Here is a 19,918-nt window from a genome sequence, read left to right as displayed (position 1 = left end):
TCAAATGTGTTTTTAATAGCTATCTCCGTGCACTTCATTGTCCGTAAAAAATGCATCTGTGTAAAATTGAATTGCCTAATACTAACATTTAGCGTTACGCATGTAAGTAATTAATATTTTTGGTTTTCTAATCAGTTGTTTAGATGATATTTCCGACATATAAACTTTGCACAGTTACTCCGCTCAGCGTTGCTTTTTTATCATTTAACAGACGCATTTATTTTTAAATTATTTAACTTTCCTTATTTTTGTTGAACGACCCAACTTTGATTGCCTTTTAATTTTGGGCCAAAAACATACAACTCATAAAGTTTCAATAGTATGAACCAAAAACAACTAAGTTTTGTACTATTATACTACATCGATTATTCACTAAAATGTTTATTTCTAATAATAATTAATAATTAATAACACGAATGACAAAAAAATTCTTTATGTGCATATTTGCCGATTATTTGAAAAAAAATTACTTAATTTTGCATTAAATTATAGAAACAGAAATAGGCTTAAAAATTGATACGATGTACTCTTTCATTAAAAAAAAAAAAAAAAATTAGATAATTTGACAAGTAGTTTCAAAGAGCACAAGTAACAACGATTTCCATTTTCACATTTAAATAATATACATATAAAAATGATTGGATTTGAGTTTTTTAGATATTTAGATTAATCATTACAATACTATTATAAAAGTATAAATTAAATCATTGGTCAAGAAAAATTGTTTTCTTACATACATCATATATTAAATAATTAAATAAAACCTGTCATTCTACCGGATAGTAAATGTCAATAATTTTCGTTAATTTTTTTCATTGTAATGGATGTGTTAAATTTTAATTCAATGATAAATCATTAAATACAAAAAAGGTGCTCTGCGAAGACAATCTAATCTAAAGGTTAACATATAAAAAAATAATATTGTATAATTATATATTTTTATAATGGTATCATAGTTATTTATTTTTCTTTTAGCAATAACATATTATGTCGATTTTTGCAAAAAGTAATATTAGCATAGGTAATTATATTATATTATACGAGTAGTAACTCTACTAATTATTATGATATTATTTTCAATGTATAAGCAGTTAATACATACTGTTAAACGATATGAGTAAGATTTGTAAATGTATAAATATACCTTAACATGAATCTAAATATTTTTCATTCTAGTACACTTTACCCAAACCAGAGTCTGAAATTCTTTTCTCGTCAAATTCATATAAAAAATATAAAATACTAAAATATAACATTCTTTTTTCTTACTGTATACAACCTAGTAACTTTTTTGGATAAAATAGTTCCAGAGTTGATTTTGTTGGTTACTAATATTTATATGGTAATGTTATAAAAATAACATAATTCTTTCTAAGTAAATAGTATAATCTTTAAATCTTAAAACAAATAATAACATAGTTTCATTAACAAGGCGAATCTACTTTTATTACAATTTTAAACACTCCATAACAGTTTCAATAAATAAATAAATAATAAGGAATCTAAATGACTTAATTTTACATTATATATATAAAAAAAAAACTAATATTAATACAGATAAGTTTTACTCTTTTATTGTTCATTCGAGTAAAATTTTAATTTTTATATGATTTACAATTACACGAGTGTTGCTATTAATTTATTAAAATAATTTTCCAAACTTGTTACATTTACAATAATGTGACTAAATATATTATGCTAATATAGAAAGCCTATGCATTTGGTGAGTTATGAATTAACATTATCGTAGAGAGGGATAAGCCAAAGAATAATACATTTGCGAATCATAAAATATTATTTGTACAACTTAAATCAAATGTGGTATAGCCTAAAGGAACTTACTACGAAAATTACATTCCACAATAAACAAAATACATTATAGATATAATAATTCAACTGTAAAGCAACTTAAAATAAATTTAATTATATTTTACATTATATTTAATTACTAAATATTGTACTTAGTGTAGTTTATAAATAATGAAAACTATATTGAATACTCTCTTCCATCAAGCCTCTTAAAATATTTGTATATTAATAATTAAAAACTACTGACTTAAGTCATAACATATAAATAAAATATTGCACATAATTATATTTAAATATAGTAATTGGGGAAAAATATTAAAGGAGGCTTTTAAATAATAACAGGTTTAGGTACAAACATTATAATACATTTTCTTAAATTCACAATAAATTATTGTAAAATATTTTATAGGTACTTTTATATTCGCAACATTAATATATAATACTAATTATAATATTACCGGTAAAATTGTGTGAAAACCTCTAAATAATAAATTTGAGGTTTAATCAAAGCATATTTTACTACACCTTCTAAAATGGAAAATTTATCTTAACATTCTTACAATATTTTTACATTATGAAATTTCTAAGAAAAGGCTCAAAAAATGTGCACCACAGAAAACCAATACTTAAGTTGTATCACAGACAGGGGAAATAAATAAGAAAATTTCATTTAAGAAGATTGAAAAAAAAACACATCTTGAAGACACCTAATTGGCTAATTCTATAATTTGAATTTACCAAGGTCTCCACATACTGTCATGTTCATGTTCTCTTTTTACACTAAAATCAATAGGTTCATCACCCGGAGGCCTTGGTTCGGCCCCCTGGTTTTGTTGGCAATGCACATAGTGACTTGGTAACAGGAATACAACTTGACCATCAGGAAGTTGTGAAGGAATTACCTATAATTAATAAGTACAAGTAAGTAAATAAAAAAAAAAAAAAATGTTTTAAAATTTAAAAACTTCTAATACTTATAATTTCGAAAAAAAATTCTAACCTGTACAACAGATAAGGGTTGTGTAGGATCATTAGTTGGCGCTACAACAACACTTGCTGTCAGACCACCACGATCTATTATCTTATCGTCTACACCCACAGATTTACTGCGAGCTCTTTTCTTAGGAGGTTCAGATTTTATACGATCATTTTTACTTTCGATCGTGCTACAATTTGATTCTTCGTCTCCACCGATAATGTCCTTCAAAATAAATTTTAAAAATGTAATTTAAAGTTAATAGTACACAAAATAATTTATGTAAATCGTATATGTATAATATTTGCATCAACTACACAATTTACAGTGACGTCGATCCTATGGTTTACCTATGATCAATGTCATAAATAATTCAATTAGTGAATGGTAGGTGTTAGTAATATTACCAATGTTTGGGGATAGGTAGTATATTTTTATAAGATCTTGTACATTCATAATAAAATTTTTCACTGGTATTTCAAATAACAAAAAACTAGAATTAATATAAAATATAACATACCATTATCTAAGAATATCTTATAAAAGTTATCATTAAATATACTTAAGAAACTTGTAGTAGATTTAAGATGTTATACAAAAAAATACGTAAAAACATCATTTTTTTTTTACGAACTTGTTTATTTACCTAATTAACCTAACCTTGCATATACCTGGTAAAACTACTACTGTAAAAATTGTTCGAAGTCAGTGTTTTTTCACACGATGAAATTTCAGATTATCTCTTTAACGAAATTGTTTGGGCTTAACTACTGCGCGAGTGCAGGTATTTTTCTCAGCGTAAATATGTTGTATTTCAAACAAATAGTAAAGACTATAAGCATTCCCCTACCTCAACGTCCGACAAAAGATGACATACATAGTGATTACACTGGGAGTGAAGAATTTAAACCCCGCTTGACTTTTTATCACTATATTAAAACGTAAAAACATTTTTATAATATATATAGGTAATATATACCTATGTCCTATTTATAGGTATATATATTTTTTAAATCCATCTCCCATCCTCGCCATCAATTGAAAACGTCTATGTACGATACTAGAAACACGAGCACGCTCAAAGAATCCGGTACATAAGTAACATCTTAGTATCTACAATCTTCTTTGAAATATACTATCTCACGGAATTACACATAAGCTTGCAAATAGTCGGCTAAACGTAAATTGTTTAGGGTTTTGATTTTTGTCTTAAAGATTTTTTTTGAATACATATTTTTGTTTACCATGTAAGTAATTTCTCGTGTTTTTTTTTTTTTATTGTACATGACATATTAAATTTCATTAATTGTTCGTGAATAAATTGAAAATTTATCAGAGTCAATTCTATAAAAATTCAATTGAATCTGAAATTAACGGTTTTTTTTAAAAAAATAAATTAAATTTAGAATTTTCCTAAACTATACAAATTAACAAATTATCCATATAAACCGACAAAATGAGCAAGTATACTTATTAGTTATTATGTATATTTGATTTAAACCACAGGTTTAAAAATAATTCAACGTCACTGTATTCATGTTTAAAACCTCGTATTGTTAGACTATAAATTATAACAAAACGACAAAGACACACATATTTTTATGTATATACTTACATCAGGAATAACAACTGTAGAGTTGCTAAAATCTAAATCAATTTCTGATGAACATGTATCTAAGTGTCTTAACAGGCGTTGTTTTACAGCTGGCTCTATAACTGTGGAACCAGCAGAAAGAAGTGTTCCAGTTCCAGTACTGCACATATGCAGTTCGGGGCACTCCAAAAATCTAGTAACCTAATAATTATCATGTTAAAATACAATTCAACATAATGAACTACATGGCGTAAGTCAAATTATTTTATTTTTAGTGGGTTTATAATAAATAATAATCTTACCTCTCTAGCACATTCTTGGAAGCCAGCCCGATATTTATCCCTGACGTCTGAGCTCAGAACTTTTTGCCGTTGTAAATGGCGTACGGTAAGTTCTAATATGTCAGCTTTTTCCAATTTTGAATGCTTAGTATTCTGAAAAAATATACATATGTGAAATGGATAAAAACTAAAATTAAAAAACTTAAATAGGTTTACCTCTGTCCTAGTAGAATCTAAAATAAGAGTTTTCAAAAGCGCTAGCGATTGATTTATTCTTGCTCGTCTTCTTTTCTCCATTAGTGGTTTGTTAGCCTAAAAAAAATAAAATAAATATTAGTTATAATTATTGTATTATTATTTTAATATATTATGATTTTTAAATGTTAAAATTAATGTATACATTTAAAATTATACCTAACTTATTGATATTCATATTTTTCATTACAATAAAGATTATGCAATATCTATTACTCAATCGATTCATTTAGTGACATTTAATTTGAAGACTAGCAATTACATATTTAGATGTATCAGGGACACACGAGCTAACTGTACATCTAATTTAGTATAAATTAAACACCCTATATCGATCAAAATAAATTATATTTTATAATAATTCTTTAAAAAAAATAACTTTATTAAACATAAATTTTTAAATTAGACACAGCCAAGGATCCACCCCTTAACCAAAAAGATATAATATTAAGTATCGATTATACTCAAACTGTTTTATATAGCAACTACATCGTAGTTGGTCCAGACTCTAGAGTCTAGACCGAAAATAGCCTATAGCCTAGGCTATATAAATATACATTATCTACACAAGCGACACTATAAATTAATAACTTCTTTTATTATGTCTATAATAATTGTTTCAATTCAAAATACTCCCAAATTTGTTGCCATTAACAACCTTCTTCTAATATTATTGAGAAGCGCAAAAGGAACAAATTTGAGAAACTTAGTATAGGGAAAAATAAAATTATACAAAAATGTACAGACTAAAGGTAGCATGGTTCTACCTAGAATTAATATAATTCATATTATTCATTGGCTATCTTATTATATCTTAAATAAACACTAATTGTTTGTAGCAATTTTAATTATTTTTGCGTATAATAGTTAAAAAAAAATTCGATCAAAAACTTTTCAGATTTTACAAAAACCGATGAATTTTAATACACCGTATGTATGCTATTATTAAAATATTAATATTTTATAATACTTCGATCTAGTCTGGAAATATTCAAAAACATATCGCAGAGCAGCTGTGATGACGTATACGCTTATGTATACATATTGTAATAAACATACGGAACTTCAGTCGTCGACATCCCGCCGTATATATTAAGTTGATCCAAACACGCGTGTGTGCACACAGGGTGATTCATCAAGCACGCTCACCCCCAATTTTCTTTTAAAAATAACATTTTTTCATGTTCGAATTACAATACGCTCAAGGGCCAAACTTTTCAAAACCTAGATTTTTAATAACACGAGTTACCTATGGCGATACCAATTTCTAGTGAGAATCGTCTTTTTTTCTTACCTATATTATAAATTGTCGATAAGATGACTTTTTTGAACGTTTCGACGTGTCTATAAATGGAAAATTGATTGAGTAATTTTCAAACCATTTGATTTTGGTTACTAAAGACATTACAATCTGCAGTAAGCTCTATAGTGATTATTAACGTATCAACATAATAATATACTTCTTAAAAACGTCGTCAGAGTATATATTATTAAATATACAACTGTTTTGTACTTTTTTCAAACCGCGTTTAAGATCCATAACATCACGGCGTACGCCGACTAATAATAATACGTATAAAAGCGGTTGGCGCTCGTTTGGAAAAAAAATAAATAGTCATATTTTACACGGTCGCGGGTCACTACTATATTCTCGAACGAAATAAAATTTTTTACTAGGAAACGCGATGGTCTTCGGGTATGTATAATAATATAAATCGTCGTCAGACAGAAAATTCCGAAATTTCGAATCCGAACGAATTCGTCGTCTCGAAGAAAACGCGACGGGAGCAGAGCGCGCTCGGCGAATCGCTCTGTACAGTATATACAAACGTGCACGCACATTACGGAATCGCGGTGACGAGTAGGAGAGTCGTTCTGTATAGAGCGATGTGTGTGTGTATATTATACGGGTAATATATATATATATACAGTGACTCGGTGAGCGTGCACGCGGCGGCGTGCCTAAGGGGACGACGACGACGATAGAGACGCGGAGAGCGAGAGAGAAACAGATACGGAGTCGACAGCGCGATAGGGACAACGAGAGAGACTGCGAGCCATGATTTATGCACGCGCGCACACACACACACGCACACACACACACACTGGCGCGCGTCGAGTGTGGCCGACTCTGACAGACGGCGGCGGCGACGGGCGTGTGTGCTTGGTGTGTGTATAATATCGTGGCCGTGTGTGCGGCGGCGACGTGCGTTGGCGTCGACGGCGGTAGCGCGTTGATGGCGGCGCGCGGTGGGCCGCGAGGAACGGGGGGGGATCCGTGCGCCGCCGGGGGGGGGTTTATCCCGTGTCCGTGACTTGACGTCGTCGTGCCGCTTTAGATCCGCCGCCGCCACCGCCGCCGCCGCGCGCCAACACGTTCAAACACTACCCACTCACACTCGCTGTACACAACACACACACACACACCGCGACCGTAACCGTACACACACCGAAAGCGGACGCGCGCACGACTCTCGTATTATTATTATTATTATTATTATTATTATTATTATTGTTATTATTATTACTATTGCTGTACATCATATATACCGCGTACGGACCGCAATCGAAACCGTACGGGATGTGTATACGATATATATATATACTTGAGAGCTGAAGCGTTTCTAAAGGCCTATATTTAGAGCGAGGGAGAGCGATCGAAAAACGCATGTGACAATACGTCAACGGTTTAATTCTAAATATTTTTAAAAACCTTTAAATACGTACGCGTGCATCAAAAGTAAGTACGCAAAAAACAATATTAGGGGTAAAAATAGAGATCGATGAGTTATTGCGACTGGTGGTATTATTCTTATCCACTTCGGTGACTATATATATGATCTAGTAATTCTAGTTTATATAGATGAACTAGCGAGATGTTACTATATTGTTACCAGCTATTTATATTATAATATGATATTCTCTATATTACTGTTCGAAAAGTTAGTAAGTTAGTATCTTCCTCCACATATCTATTACAAATTTATAAACAATAATTGCTAATAATAATAATTTTTCGCTTTTATCTATATTATGCGTATAGATCACACAAAACTAACATTGCATGTAGAAAGATAAGATATTTAAGTTATCTGACAAAGAAAAAAATGCGTTAAAAAGTACCTACAATAAAAAAAAACGTAAAGCAACGATATTAGATAAAAATGAAATTGAAAATCTTGGCAGGGATAATAATTTTATTATAATAGAAACTAGAGAGGTATTACGTATGTCGTGTATATATATATATTGTTTTTTAAAATCATTATAGATGTTAAATTTTAACATGCCAAGGAGGACTACTACACTTGGTATCCAAATGGGGTTGGAGAGCGAAGTGATCCTGGAATAAAACCTCCTAGTATATAAATAAAATAAAGCTAAGAAATAAGAATATAATATTTCGTAACCAACGATTTATCATAAAAATCGAATAATTTCTTTTGTATATTATTCGCTTTCCCCTCCCCACAAAAAAAAAAATGTTATTGCAAAACGGTGTTTTATCGTTTAAGGGTTGAAATGGACGCGTTATGGGGTGGTTTTTTCACCTCTCCTACACGCACAGAGGTGTAACACATAGTTTCTCTATGATGTTGCACGCGTAAAAACGATTTGCCTAACGTGTAACGTGCGCGGGTGGGTACAAAAAAGACAGTGGCCTCTTTTATAGTAGCGCCACAACGGGTCCTTAACAAGCTGCCGCTGCCGTCGCTGCTGCCTTTGCTAACGAGTAGACCTACACTGCTATACGGCCGTCCAGTGGTCAGCAAATCGTGCGTGTCGAGGTCGGTGCCGCGAGGTTCATTGCAAAAGCCTAATAAACAATATGAATGCCAGCGCACCGGCCGCGATGTTCGAATGTGGAGAACAGAAACAAAAAAAAGTTATACCTAGATTTTTTTTGGTGTTGGAGGTTTATGATGTATTTTTGTATGCAATAGTTGCCCATTGCCTTGTGTAGTGGGTAAAAGATATCATTCCTTCTCACCCCCCTAGTTTTTTTTGTATAATTACTCTTGAATATTAATTTTTCATTAAAATATTTATATATACATTAATATTTTAAAAGATACACTCGATGTTTTGCTCATTTTTATATGAATAGTATCAGTGGCGTATAGTTACGAGAAAGGAGGAATTTGGGTTCGTAATCCCCCATAACTTCTAAAGACTGGTTAACTACATTTATACTGATTTGTACTGATTTAACTATAAAGTATAAATATTATTATTATGTAGTCTATATTTTCTTCCCTATGCGGTATGCCTATAGCTAAATAGGTACATAAATACTTTGTATATAATAAATGCAATGTATATAGGTATCCCTAATGCAGTGTCGCACAAATATACCTATATATTGTATTGTTAGTGTATTTTTTTGCGGATCGACGAATAGGTGAAATGTAAAAAATGTCATCCCCCCTCCTTATAAGCATGACCAAATTATGTCACTGAATAGTATTATACAATTACTTAATATGTTTTAAATAATTTTAGAACCTATACAAAATTCAGAGATTGCTATTTACGTATATATATGAACTTATGATGTTCTATTAAATTATTCGAGGGTAAAAAGAATACCACCTCTTCACTACTATAATTTTGGACACAAGTCTATAAATATTTGTTAAATTTTGCCCCTTTCTTCAGTCTTTTATCCCGGAAAAAATTACTCCTAATTACGCCACTGGTCATTATCGTGTATTTTATATTGTCATTATATTATAGCGTATACATACTAAGAGGAAATGGCTATAGTGTATGTACAACAAAATCGGGATGGATTGCGCGCGCCCACCTCCTAAACCTACACATGGCTGTATAATATTATGATGATAGTCGACGCACTCACTGATGCGTGAAGCTTACACGATGTTTTAAAGTTCATTTCATCATCGTAGTTTTTTTACTCGTTCCGAGTTTTTTCGACCGGAGTGTGACCTGTATCCTACTAGACTTGGAAAATATATGTTGCTGACTGCAGTTAAGGTCTGAAAAGCACCAACTTATACCCAATCCAAGCTTCCATATATTATACAACAGACAATATAGTTAATGCACGCAACTGTTGTAGGATTTTAACTATCAAATACTATTAATAAAAATTAACATTTAACTAATAATTCACCCACATAGCGTAATTTAAGTTAAGTCGCCATTAGCGGATATTATTATATCAGAACCCACATGACCACATATTTTATCACTAACAAAATCGCAACACCCCAATTCTTGTTTATTATTATTATATTATACTCTCGTTACAAGATACATACATTACTTTATCCTATATAATAATAATGCATTAATGCGGGTAACAAAATGCCATCCAATTCTATACCACTACACTTCTTCTATTATATTTCAATCGATATAATAATCTAATATATATAATATTTAGGTACGGGATACATAGCAATTTCTCGAGGTAGGTACTAAATTCAACATTACAATTTCTGGACCTAAAACACAACGACGTGTACAAAAAAGTAAAACAAAATCGGTGCAATGTTAAGGTTTTGTACGTTTTGAACTAGACGAACAAAACTAGACTAAATATTGTAATAAAATATAATTATTAGTTATTGATATTGTACAATATGCAACGTATAATATAATGTATCTAGATATAGTAATTGTAAGACGTGTGAAGTTAATCCATAATATATAGGTGGAACCAGAAGTTATGTTCATGGAGACTACGGAGTATGCAGCAGAATATTAATCGACCTATACAAGCTTTTCATCACACCCCTTTCGTGATAGTGTATAATATGCGTATACATGAATATATTAGTGAGTATACTTTCAGCTTAAGCCTTAAATCGTAGTCGAGTGAGAAAAAATAACTCCAGAATTATAATTCGTCAGAATTAAAATACGAAAAGCTCTCTGAATGCTATAAAAATTTGAGCTTCGTTTTCAAAGATATATTCGATAACTGGGGGGTATGGTTTTTTTTTTTTAAAGCAGTCAGGCTTGGCGGCCCCCAAATCCTCGTTCGCAAAGCGTCCCTCTCGTCTGAGCCGCGTACACGCGCGTTGCACGCCCTGTGGCTCCGGTAGGTACGTGAATAAATCATATTATTTCCATATTATTATTATTATCGATACGTACGAGCGCGGTGAAAAAAAAACGGTGGCACAGTGGCAGTGGGTATTACATCATTATTATAATATAAATTACGCGTACAACGTGTGACTGTATATACGTACATATTATACGTATTACGTGTATAATAATAATAATAATAATAATACTATGAAACCGAGCGGCACGTTTAGCAACCAATGTTTGTCTAGATGGTCACGGACGAGCGCGTCCTTGCGTACGAGGCGGCGGCGGGGCGACGGCGGCGGTGGCGGCACCCGACACTGGCTGGCGGACGGGACGGACGGACGGACGGACGCGCGCGCGAGTGTTGTAGTGTAGTTGCCGACCCGCCAGCACCGCGCGCCCCCCGTCCGCCGCCGCGCGCTCAGAGTCCCGATTTAGTATAGAAGGTCCGGTAGACACGCAGACAACAACAAACAACGCCGCCACCGCCGGTCGGCGTACACACACATAGACACGCGCACGCGCGCCATCGTTTCCCCCCCCCGTCCCCCGCATCCGCCCCGACACGTTTACACGCACACACACACACACGCGCGCGCGGACACGCACGTTCGTTATATAAACCCTTCGCCCGTCGTTGATATCGTTGCCGCTGCAATTATTATTACCGGCAGCACGGACGACCGACCAGATATCACGTACACACACACACACACGCGCGCGCGCCGGACGGACGGACGGGGGGAAGGGAACGAAAATGTTCACACGCGTAGGCACACATATAAAAGGCGGTGGCGCGCGCGCGCACGTTAACTCGACCGGCTAGCCGCCGGGATCGGTTTTATTATTATAACCGCCGGACCGCCCCGTCCGCGCGCGCTCGGCATGCCGTCCGTCCGACCGAGTGTGTGTGTGCCGACGACGACACCCGTGGACCGCCGGTGTGACGGCGTCGCGGCGGGTAGGGGATGCGAGGCAGAGACTCGTCTGCCCGGTTTTGCGTCGGACCGATCGCGCTCTAAAGTCGTCGTCGTCGTCGTCGGCTCGTTCTCGTCACTCCCCTCTATATATAATAGGTATAATGTATATACTTTATACTTAATATAAGAGACGGTCGTGGACGTTTTAATAATCGGCGGTTTTATTTCGTACGACCGACCGGCCGTTGCCTGCAGCGCACGGGTAATCGCTGTGATCGTCGAAGAAACGTTTTTTTTTTTTTTCGACTCGAAAAGTCCGGTGTCGCGGGGTTAAGCCGACCGGAGGAGATTAAAAACTCGAAAAATCTGTTAATCGCGGTATACCGCGACTTTGAAATCTTTTAGAGTAACTCGACGATGTCGATTCTGATTCAATGCGTTCGATGTATATATATATATACCTACAACGTAACAACAACGATACCTTTTTTTTGATATATAAATAATAGTACCTATGTAGGAGAATCAAATTTGCTTTTCGGTGTTTTCGACTATTTTCACCCGTTTTCAGTCTTAACTACCCCGGAAAAGAAATATAAAGTACACTCAATGGCCAATATAAATATGTGTATAAACGTTTTTAGAATGAATGAAAATCAATCACTTTGGTTCTAAACTTTTAAAACAATGACCAAAAGTTAGGTTAGTACCTACATTAAGTAAAATAATTATGTATATGTTTAATCAAGTAAAAACTAACAATTAAGTTATAGGCCAAGTACGCAAATACTTGAATTGTAATGTATAATTATTTGTCGATTTAATGGGTGTATAATGTTACTTAACATTTACTTATTATTGGAGTATAAACAATATAGTATTGTTGTACAAACTATACATCCTAAGTTTCAAATTACTTATTCTATAATCAATATTTAAAAAATATTCATAAAGAATAATAATAATATAATACTGATAAATAATAATATATTAATAATTAATATATTATCATGTTTGACTGTTTGAGGGAACAATTCTGAACGTTAATTTGTGTAGATTTACAAAAGTAAATCGCATTTAAACTAAATTCAAACTATAGTAACAGAAAATATAAAAATATTTATTTTAAATAGATAGCTACAAACTCATATATGTAATATTTATTCAGATTTATAATATTTGAGAAATATTTTTTCTCATTTCCGAACAAAAGAAGATATCAAGCTATAATAAAAACATAATTATTTTTTTATAAACATTCTAATTTAGTTAATACTTCGTATGTATTTTATCGTGTTTTCATTTTTAAATTTTACATAAAAATAATATGTTTCATATTATTTAAAAATAATGTTTCAAAATATTTTTAATGTAATACATTTTGACCTTTGAGAATCGTTTTTTCAAAAACATGGTATAGTAGAAATAATATATGAAAAAGCAGCTTTTTTGGGATAGCCACTCATGGCGAAAATGGCTCACCTAAAGTCCTAAATACATGACACAATTTTATACAACAAAAAGTAAAAAAACCGATAGGGTGTTCAATTTTCATGCTAATCGCTAATGTAGGAAGATCGGATAACAAAAGATATATGAAGTGAGTTACCTCAAATATAGATTGGCGAGAGCTAGTGATAGAGAAAGATAGCACGACATATTATGTTTGTCAGTATGGTCTTGAAAGCCGATAATTACAAAGGAAAGAAGGAAGAAGTTTTGATTTTTTTTTTTTTTTTACTTATTACATGAATTCTGATAAAATTGTACTAAATTAAAATTTATATTACATGTTGATAATTATTTATTTAAAATATTGGTACTCTAAACTATCTATTTAATAAGATATATAAGCCAATAATTCGTTTTTTAAAAAATCTAATCAGAGTTAGAAGTAAAATACTGTTATTTTAACATCATGTAACTAATAGTCATCATAGTTAGGGCCTTATCCTCTCAAATAATTCTTTGCCCCCCCCCCCAAAAAAAAAAAAAATAATATATCATATATTTACTAAGTTTAATTTTTGTATACCAATAGTAATATAAAAATTATTTTTTATTATTTATAAATTCGATTTTAATATAGTTTTGACTAACCCGTAAAAATTCGAATTACCTAATTATTTCTAAATACTATATTCAGAAAAATTAGATAAATACAATATACGTTAATACTGGTATTCGTGCTTTATATAGGTAATAGTTACATATAGAGTATAAAAAGATGTCCCTGATATTTTGTCTAGTACTAATAATAATATATTCAATTTAATTATACAAATTATAAAATGTTGATAAATGAATAATTAATTATTATACATATTTTTCAGATCATCATTAGAGTTTCCATATTGTTTAAAACGATTATCCGTATGACCTTATTCCATAAATAGTGTATAATCACTCAAAAACTAAACTCGTACGAGCTTTGATTTATATGCAACAAAATGTTCAAAAACAAAATCCACGCTTAACAATGTACAGTAAACACATGTATAACGGTTCTGATTTGAAAATAGGAGCTTATATCGCCATAAGACGCTTCTTAAATGACATGAAAATTCTAAGTATATATAATTGAATATGTTATTTTACTATTATATTTAGCTAGGTATGCCTGTAAGTATTAAAAATTTTTTAAGTTTGTACAATTGCTGAACTGCATAATAGTTTAATATGGGGATGAGCGCATGCTTGAGGAAACATTCATACGTAGAATGTATAATATATAATATAGTATACCTATTAAAACTTTTATAGATTTAAAAAAGAATATTTTTTTAATTTTACTGCATGCTTTTTCCAAAAATGTCTACAAAAATTTAAAATATCTTTTTAAATTTAATAGTAGATACAATTTTCGCATTAAAGTCATTAAACAATGAAATTTTTTTTAAATATTATATTTTTGTCGACTAAACCTATGGAGTACGCTTTAATAATGTACACCCAAAAACCTAGCACCCATTTTCGATATAAACATCAGTATAAAATAGTATATAGTACATAATAAGTCCTGCACGTAATACGTGTATCTATACATCGTACATACGTATATTGTGTAACGACACCTATGTAATATATATTATGATACCCCAGAGAGTTAAAAATTTGTTTTATTTTCTAAAACTCATACTTTACTAGATAAATATTCAGGTAAATCGTATTGTGTTGTTTTTCAATATAAATAAAGTTGTTATAATAATATAATAATAATAACTAATAAGTTTTATTCGTTAAATTTATTAATTATAATCCATAAATTGATCAATATAGATCACCAAAATAGTTGATAACATATTATTATAAATAATAATTAAGTATAGCACTATAACTTGTAGTTATACAAGACGTATTTGGTATATATTTTTAGTCCCTTTTACGAATTTTTCTTCAATCAAAACACAATTTTAATTATAATAATATTATGTTAGATATCTATTAGATATTGAATTAGTCTTATTCAAAAATATAATTTTTCTATATGCCATTAATGAATAATTTTTATTTCTCTGAATGATATAATACTCATGTGCATACTGCACTGTCAAATCGTTTTTATTAAATTTTATGAGTAAAACTATATAATATAACTATAACTTGTTAAAATCTATAATACCCATTTAAATAATATGTATATAAGAATTATAGTATTAATTTATATATGTATATAATATAACATTAAAGAATACGTAGTAGATATTGGATTATACTCTGATTAGGCTTCCTTATAAACTGTACTTAAGCGCCTTAAAACTACGTACATAATAATAATCGTTGATTATTATTAAGAAATATAAATAAATAGGTATAAATTGATAATAAATTATAATTATATATTTATGTAAAAAATAATAATATGATAGGTATATTACCCTTTTACCATCCTTTTGATTAGACGACTGTGAAAATATCAAGGATGAGCTGGTGACGATGGGTTCCCTCTTGCTAAAGGGATGCACAGTGGCCGTGACGGGCGACGGTGTTGCCGTAGAAGACGCGTTATTGTTGCTGTCGTGGATTCCTGCGGAAGACGTCTCGGACGCGACTGGTATGACGACGGGCAAAGAGTCCGGTTCACATTTTCCTGTCATCATAAACACGCGCACGCTTTATAATAACGTAGTGGGACGACGTCACATGATGTCGCAAGCGCATCTGACGTGTGACTACTGCTGTGGCCTGGCGGTGCCGCGGCGGTTCCCGACGGTAATGAGAGAAGCGAGAACTCGACGCCGCCGGCGGCGGCACGGGTGACCCGACCGCAGTGTCGACACCTCTCTCCCCCCCGTCGTGGTTCAACCCCCACGTCACGCCGTCCCGTCCCGTCCGCGCGCACGATTCACCCCGCCACCGCGTCTCCACCGAGACCGACGACTGTCCCACCACAGCACGCACCCGCCCCCGCCGAACCACTCTTCCGCCGCGTGAACGGTGTAATAGCCGTGACGCCACCGACGACCCGCGCGCGTTTTGGGCGCCAACGGCACGCCCACCACCCTCGCGGTGATATTAAATTATACGAGAAATCCCCTCGTTTTGCCTACCCCTTCACTACACCCCCTGGCCATTCCATATGATATGCCTTCGCGAAATATGACAAAAAAAAAAATATATATATATAGTATGTATATGTATATATATCTCCGAGGGATTTATATTTTATATATATATATATACGTTACACACCATTGTGAAACTGTGAACTAAGATTTTTGAAAATGATACGTATATATTATAAAAAAAAAAACGCATATCCGAATGCAAGTCGACTATAATATTATATATGTAATAAATAACAATACAATACTACGTCCATAATAATTATTACGTTCAATATATAAATATAATCCATGTGATAAATACTCAACTAAATTTTCCAATTTCTCAATACGGCGTATATGTCTAATCCCGTGTATAATACTTATGTACGTTTACATCCTGTACATAGGTAATTTGTGCTATGTGCAATAGTCACTAGTTAGTTATATTTTGGTCATTGGTACGAAATATCTTCAATTGTTCTTATTAATAATGAGCGATATCCTCGTGAAAAAAGCGATAAACAAAGTCAATATTTTATTTTAGTTCAAAGTGTAAGCTTAATAATTATTTAAATATATGTAAAAAACTGAAATCGTTTAAATTGAATACAGCCTATAAAAACATAATATGGGCATTACAATGTATATTATATTATAGTAAATTCATATACTAAAATTTTTTTGATTGTATAACTGTAGTATAATACAAGAAATTTGACAAAAATCATATGTCATAGATGCTTCGAGAAAGATTATTTTATCAACTCTAAAGTCTCGCCTCCCTCTAAACATAAATTTCAATAGGTATAAAAATCGTATTTTAAAAAAGTTTAGTTGATTAGTTATCTGCAATTATTGATTATAACTTGTAAATATTAAAGTTTGTTCAGCAGAGTTACATATAATGAACTAACATTTTGGCTATTTTGCGTTACACTACCATGCTGATTCTGTTCAGCCACTCCATTTACTCATCTGTACTTTAAAATTTAAATACTATTCGATAAAAATTCAATTTTTATGCGTTAATAAAATTCTAATATAATAATTATTTGTATGTAAGTGTAATATATTAATACTTAAATATTATGTGAGAAAATTGAAAAATAATTTTTTTACATGATAAATTTAAACTAAAAGTATAAGTGTGAAATCCTAAGAATGGTGAAATACTGCTGTTAAAAAAATGTAATCAATACGAGTAAAAAAGCAGCGTGTAAGCGTGTAACTGTGTAAAACCAAATTCATTATGCACTTGTTACCTACCTATGATTGTAGAACAATGAACATGAAAATAAGATTAGTGGCGTATATTTATAAGCTTTTAAAAAGGGTGAAGTTTTATCATGGAACACTATAATTAATCTATTCAATTTAGTTTAAACTAAAATAGAAAAAGAAGTTTAAAACTTAAATGCCAAATTATTTGAGAGATATTATGCACAATGCGTGTAAATATGTCTACAGAAATACTTCAAGAAAATCAAGTCATAAATGTTATATTATAGTTAGCAATATGGTGTACTAACTATACTACTAAGTGCTAATCGTTATTAGAAATATTTATTATAAATTTCATAATATAACAACAGTATATAGTATACCAACAAAATATACTGTATTCAATTAATAAAAAGTCAAGAAAAATTATTTATATATTAAAATACCTAAAAAAGTTCAAGAACATATAGAATAATGTCAAATATATTTTATACATTGGTGAAATCACTAACCTCTTATAGTAGGTATATTATAATAGGCTGAGAGACGAGAGTGATGAATTCGATAATGCTGTATTGCTGTACCTCAAAGTTACAATAAATATACCAAAATCAAATTCTTAATGTACTGCTCAATAAAGAACAAATGTATTCAAACATTCAATAAAGACTTTATATACCTAAAGAATTCGACGTGTTACCTATTAAAAAAAAAAGTCCGCTGTTTATTTTAAATACCAATATTTACACCAATATATTGCAATGAAAAAACATAAAATACTCAAATAAAAAAAATTGTCTCATGAAAACATCTAAACTAAATGCAATTTAGTAGACATTACGAAATAAATATCATATAAATCTTATGAATTATAATAAATCTATTTAAAAAACACATTTTATAATGGTTTTATTGGATTTTCCTGGCGAACTTATACTATAATAATCACTAACAATGCATATTGTGATCATTTATTCAAATAATTGTCATTATCATATATTCATATCTATATTATTTTAATACTTTCAACAATTCGAATATTTAATTTATAATTATAATATATACCTATACTTATCTAATAGATGTGTATAATTATTATACATTATATATACAATGCGATTTGTAACCCCAAAGTCTCCCCTGTTCAATGGGTCCAGTATTCGTGTTCGTATATGAAATAAAATGAAATAATTGAATAAATATGTACTGCAAGTGTGTCATAAAATTGTAAATTATTTGTTTTTAAAATAAAATCTCGTATTATTATATCCGCGGACGATTCGGGCAGGAAGTACCTAACGAAACGGAATCGTAATATATACACGAATAGACGTGCACGTGTACCGAGTAACTTTGTAAAACGCACGAATTGACAATATTTTGATAGCTGAAAGGGAATACAATATACACGTTTACCTGCTCGCGTATACACGTCATATTATGTTATGTATACGCAGAGATTTGTTTTTTTCCTCTAAAAAAAAAATAAAAAATAACAGAAAACAATTAAAACCTTATACGTATGGGTTTAGATATTATATATATGTATAATGTATATAGACCGTTTCGTTGTAAATCAGATACGCTGTGCGCGACAGACCGTGTCAGCGTTTTCCACCGACAACGGATGCGCGGGGGCCCCGGCGGCGTGTGTAATGAGTACACGCGCCTCGGCACAAAGCTTATACGAACGACCACCGCCGCCGCCGATGCCGGTCGGCCGCCACTGCCATCACCACACCACACCGCAAAGCGCTGTGCGGCGCGTTCCGGGGATTTTATGGCGTGCACTGTAATTACACTATATGGGTATATAGAACCGATGGCGGCAGAGGCCCGGTCACAGGTGTCGGACAACGACTATAACTTCTTCTTCTACCTCTACTTCTTCTTCTTCTTCTTCTTCTATTCTTTATCTTCCTATTCCTCTGTTGTAAAACTCTTCCTGCCGCGGCATACCATAATTTATCCTTCTCACACCTCCTCTGCCTCGTCCTCCGCTCCTTCCTCCCATGATCTCACACTATACAACCAGCCCGACACGCACCCATCGGGCACAACGCGTAACGGATCCCATAACCGGTCGTAAACGATAATGACACATATTATTATATTCTGTAAGTATCGTATATTGGTGTAAAAAAAAAAAAAAAAAATCCAAACGTAATGGTTACTACGCACTAGATAATAGTAATAATAATAATTATATAAGTGTATGTTATTTGTACCTCACAGTGTCATAAGTTGGC

General features: G+C 31.9%; 1 protein-coding gene across 1 annotated transcript; it reads right to left on the bottom strand.

Annotated features, from left to right (window-relative positions):
• Window positions 1-1,546: 1,546 nt before the first annotated feature.
• LOC114124670 (transcription factor HES-1-A-like) lies at window positions 1,547-16,172 on the bottom strand. Its single transcript, XM_027987993.2, has 6 exons — window positions 15,780-16,172; window positions 4,877-4,972; window positions 4,682-4,813; window positions 4,401-4,580; window positions 2,810-3,010; window positions 1,547-2,711 (listed from the first exon to the last, which is right to left on the bottom strand). Exons 1-6 carry the CDS (start codon window positions 15,999-16,001, stop codon window positions 2,544-2,546), a joined length of 999 nt encoding a protein of 332 aa, XP_027843794.2. The 5' UTR covers window positions 16,002-16,172; the 3' UTR covers window positions 1,547-2,543.
• Between the last annotated feature and the right edge of the window lie 3,746 nt (window positions 16,173-19,918).

The sequence above is a fragment of the Aphis gossypii genome, chromosome 2 (genome assembly GCF_020184175.1).
Source record: "Aphis gossypii isolate Hap1 chromosome 2, ASM2018417v2, whole genome shotgun sequence".
Taxonomy (NCBI): Eukaryota; Metazoa; Arthropoda; class Insecta; order Hemiptera; family Aphididae; genus Aphis; species Aphis gossypii.
The sequence above is the reverse complement of the archived record's forward strand: the minus strand, read 5'-3'. Positions and strand labels throughout refer to the sequence as shown.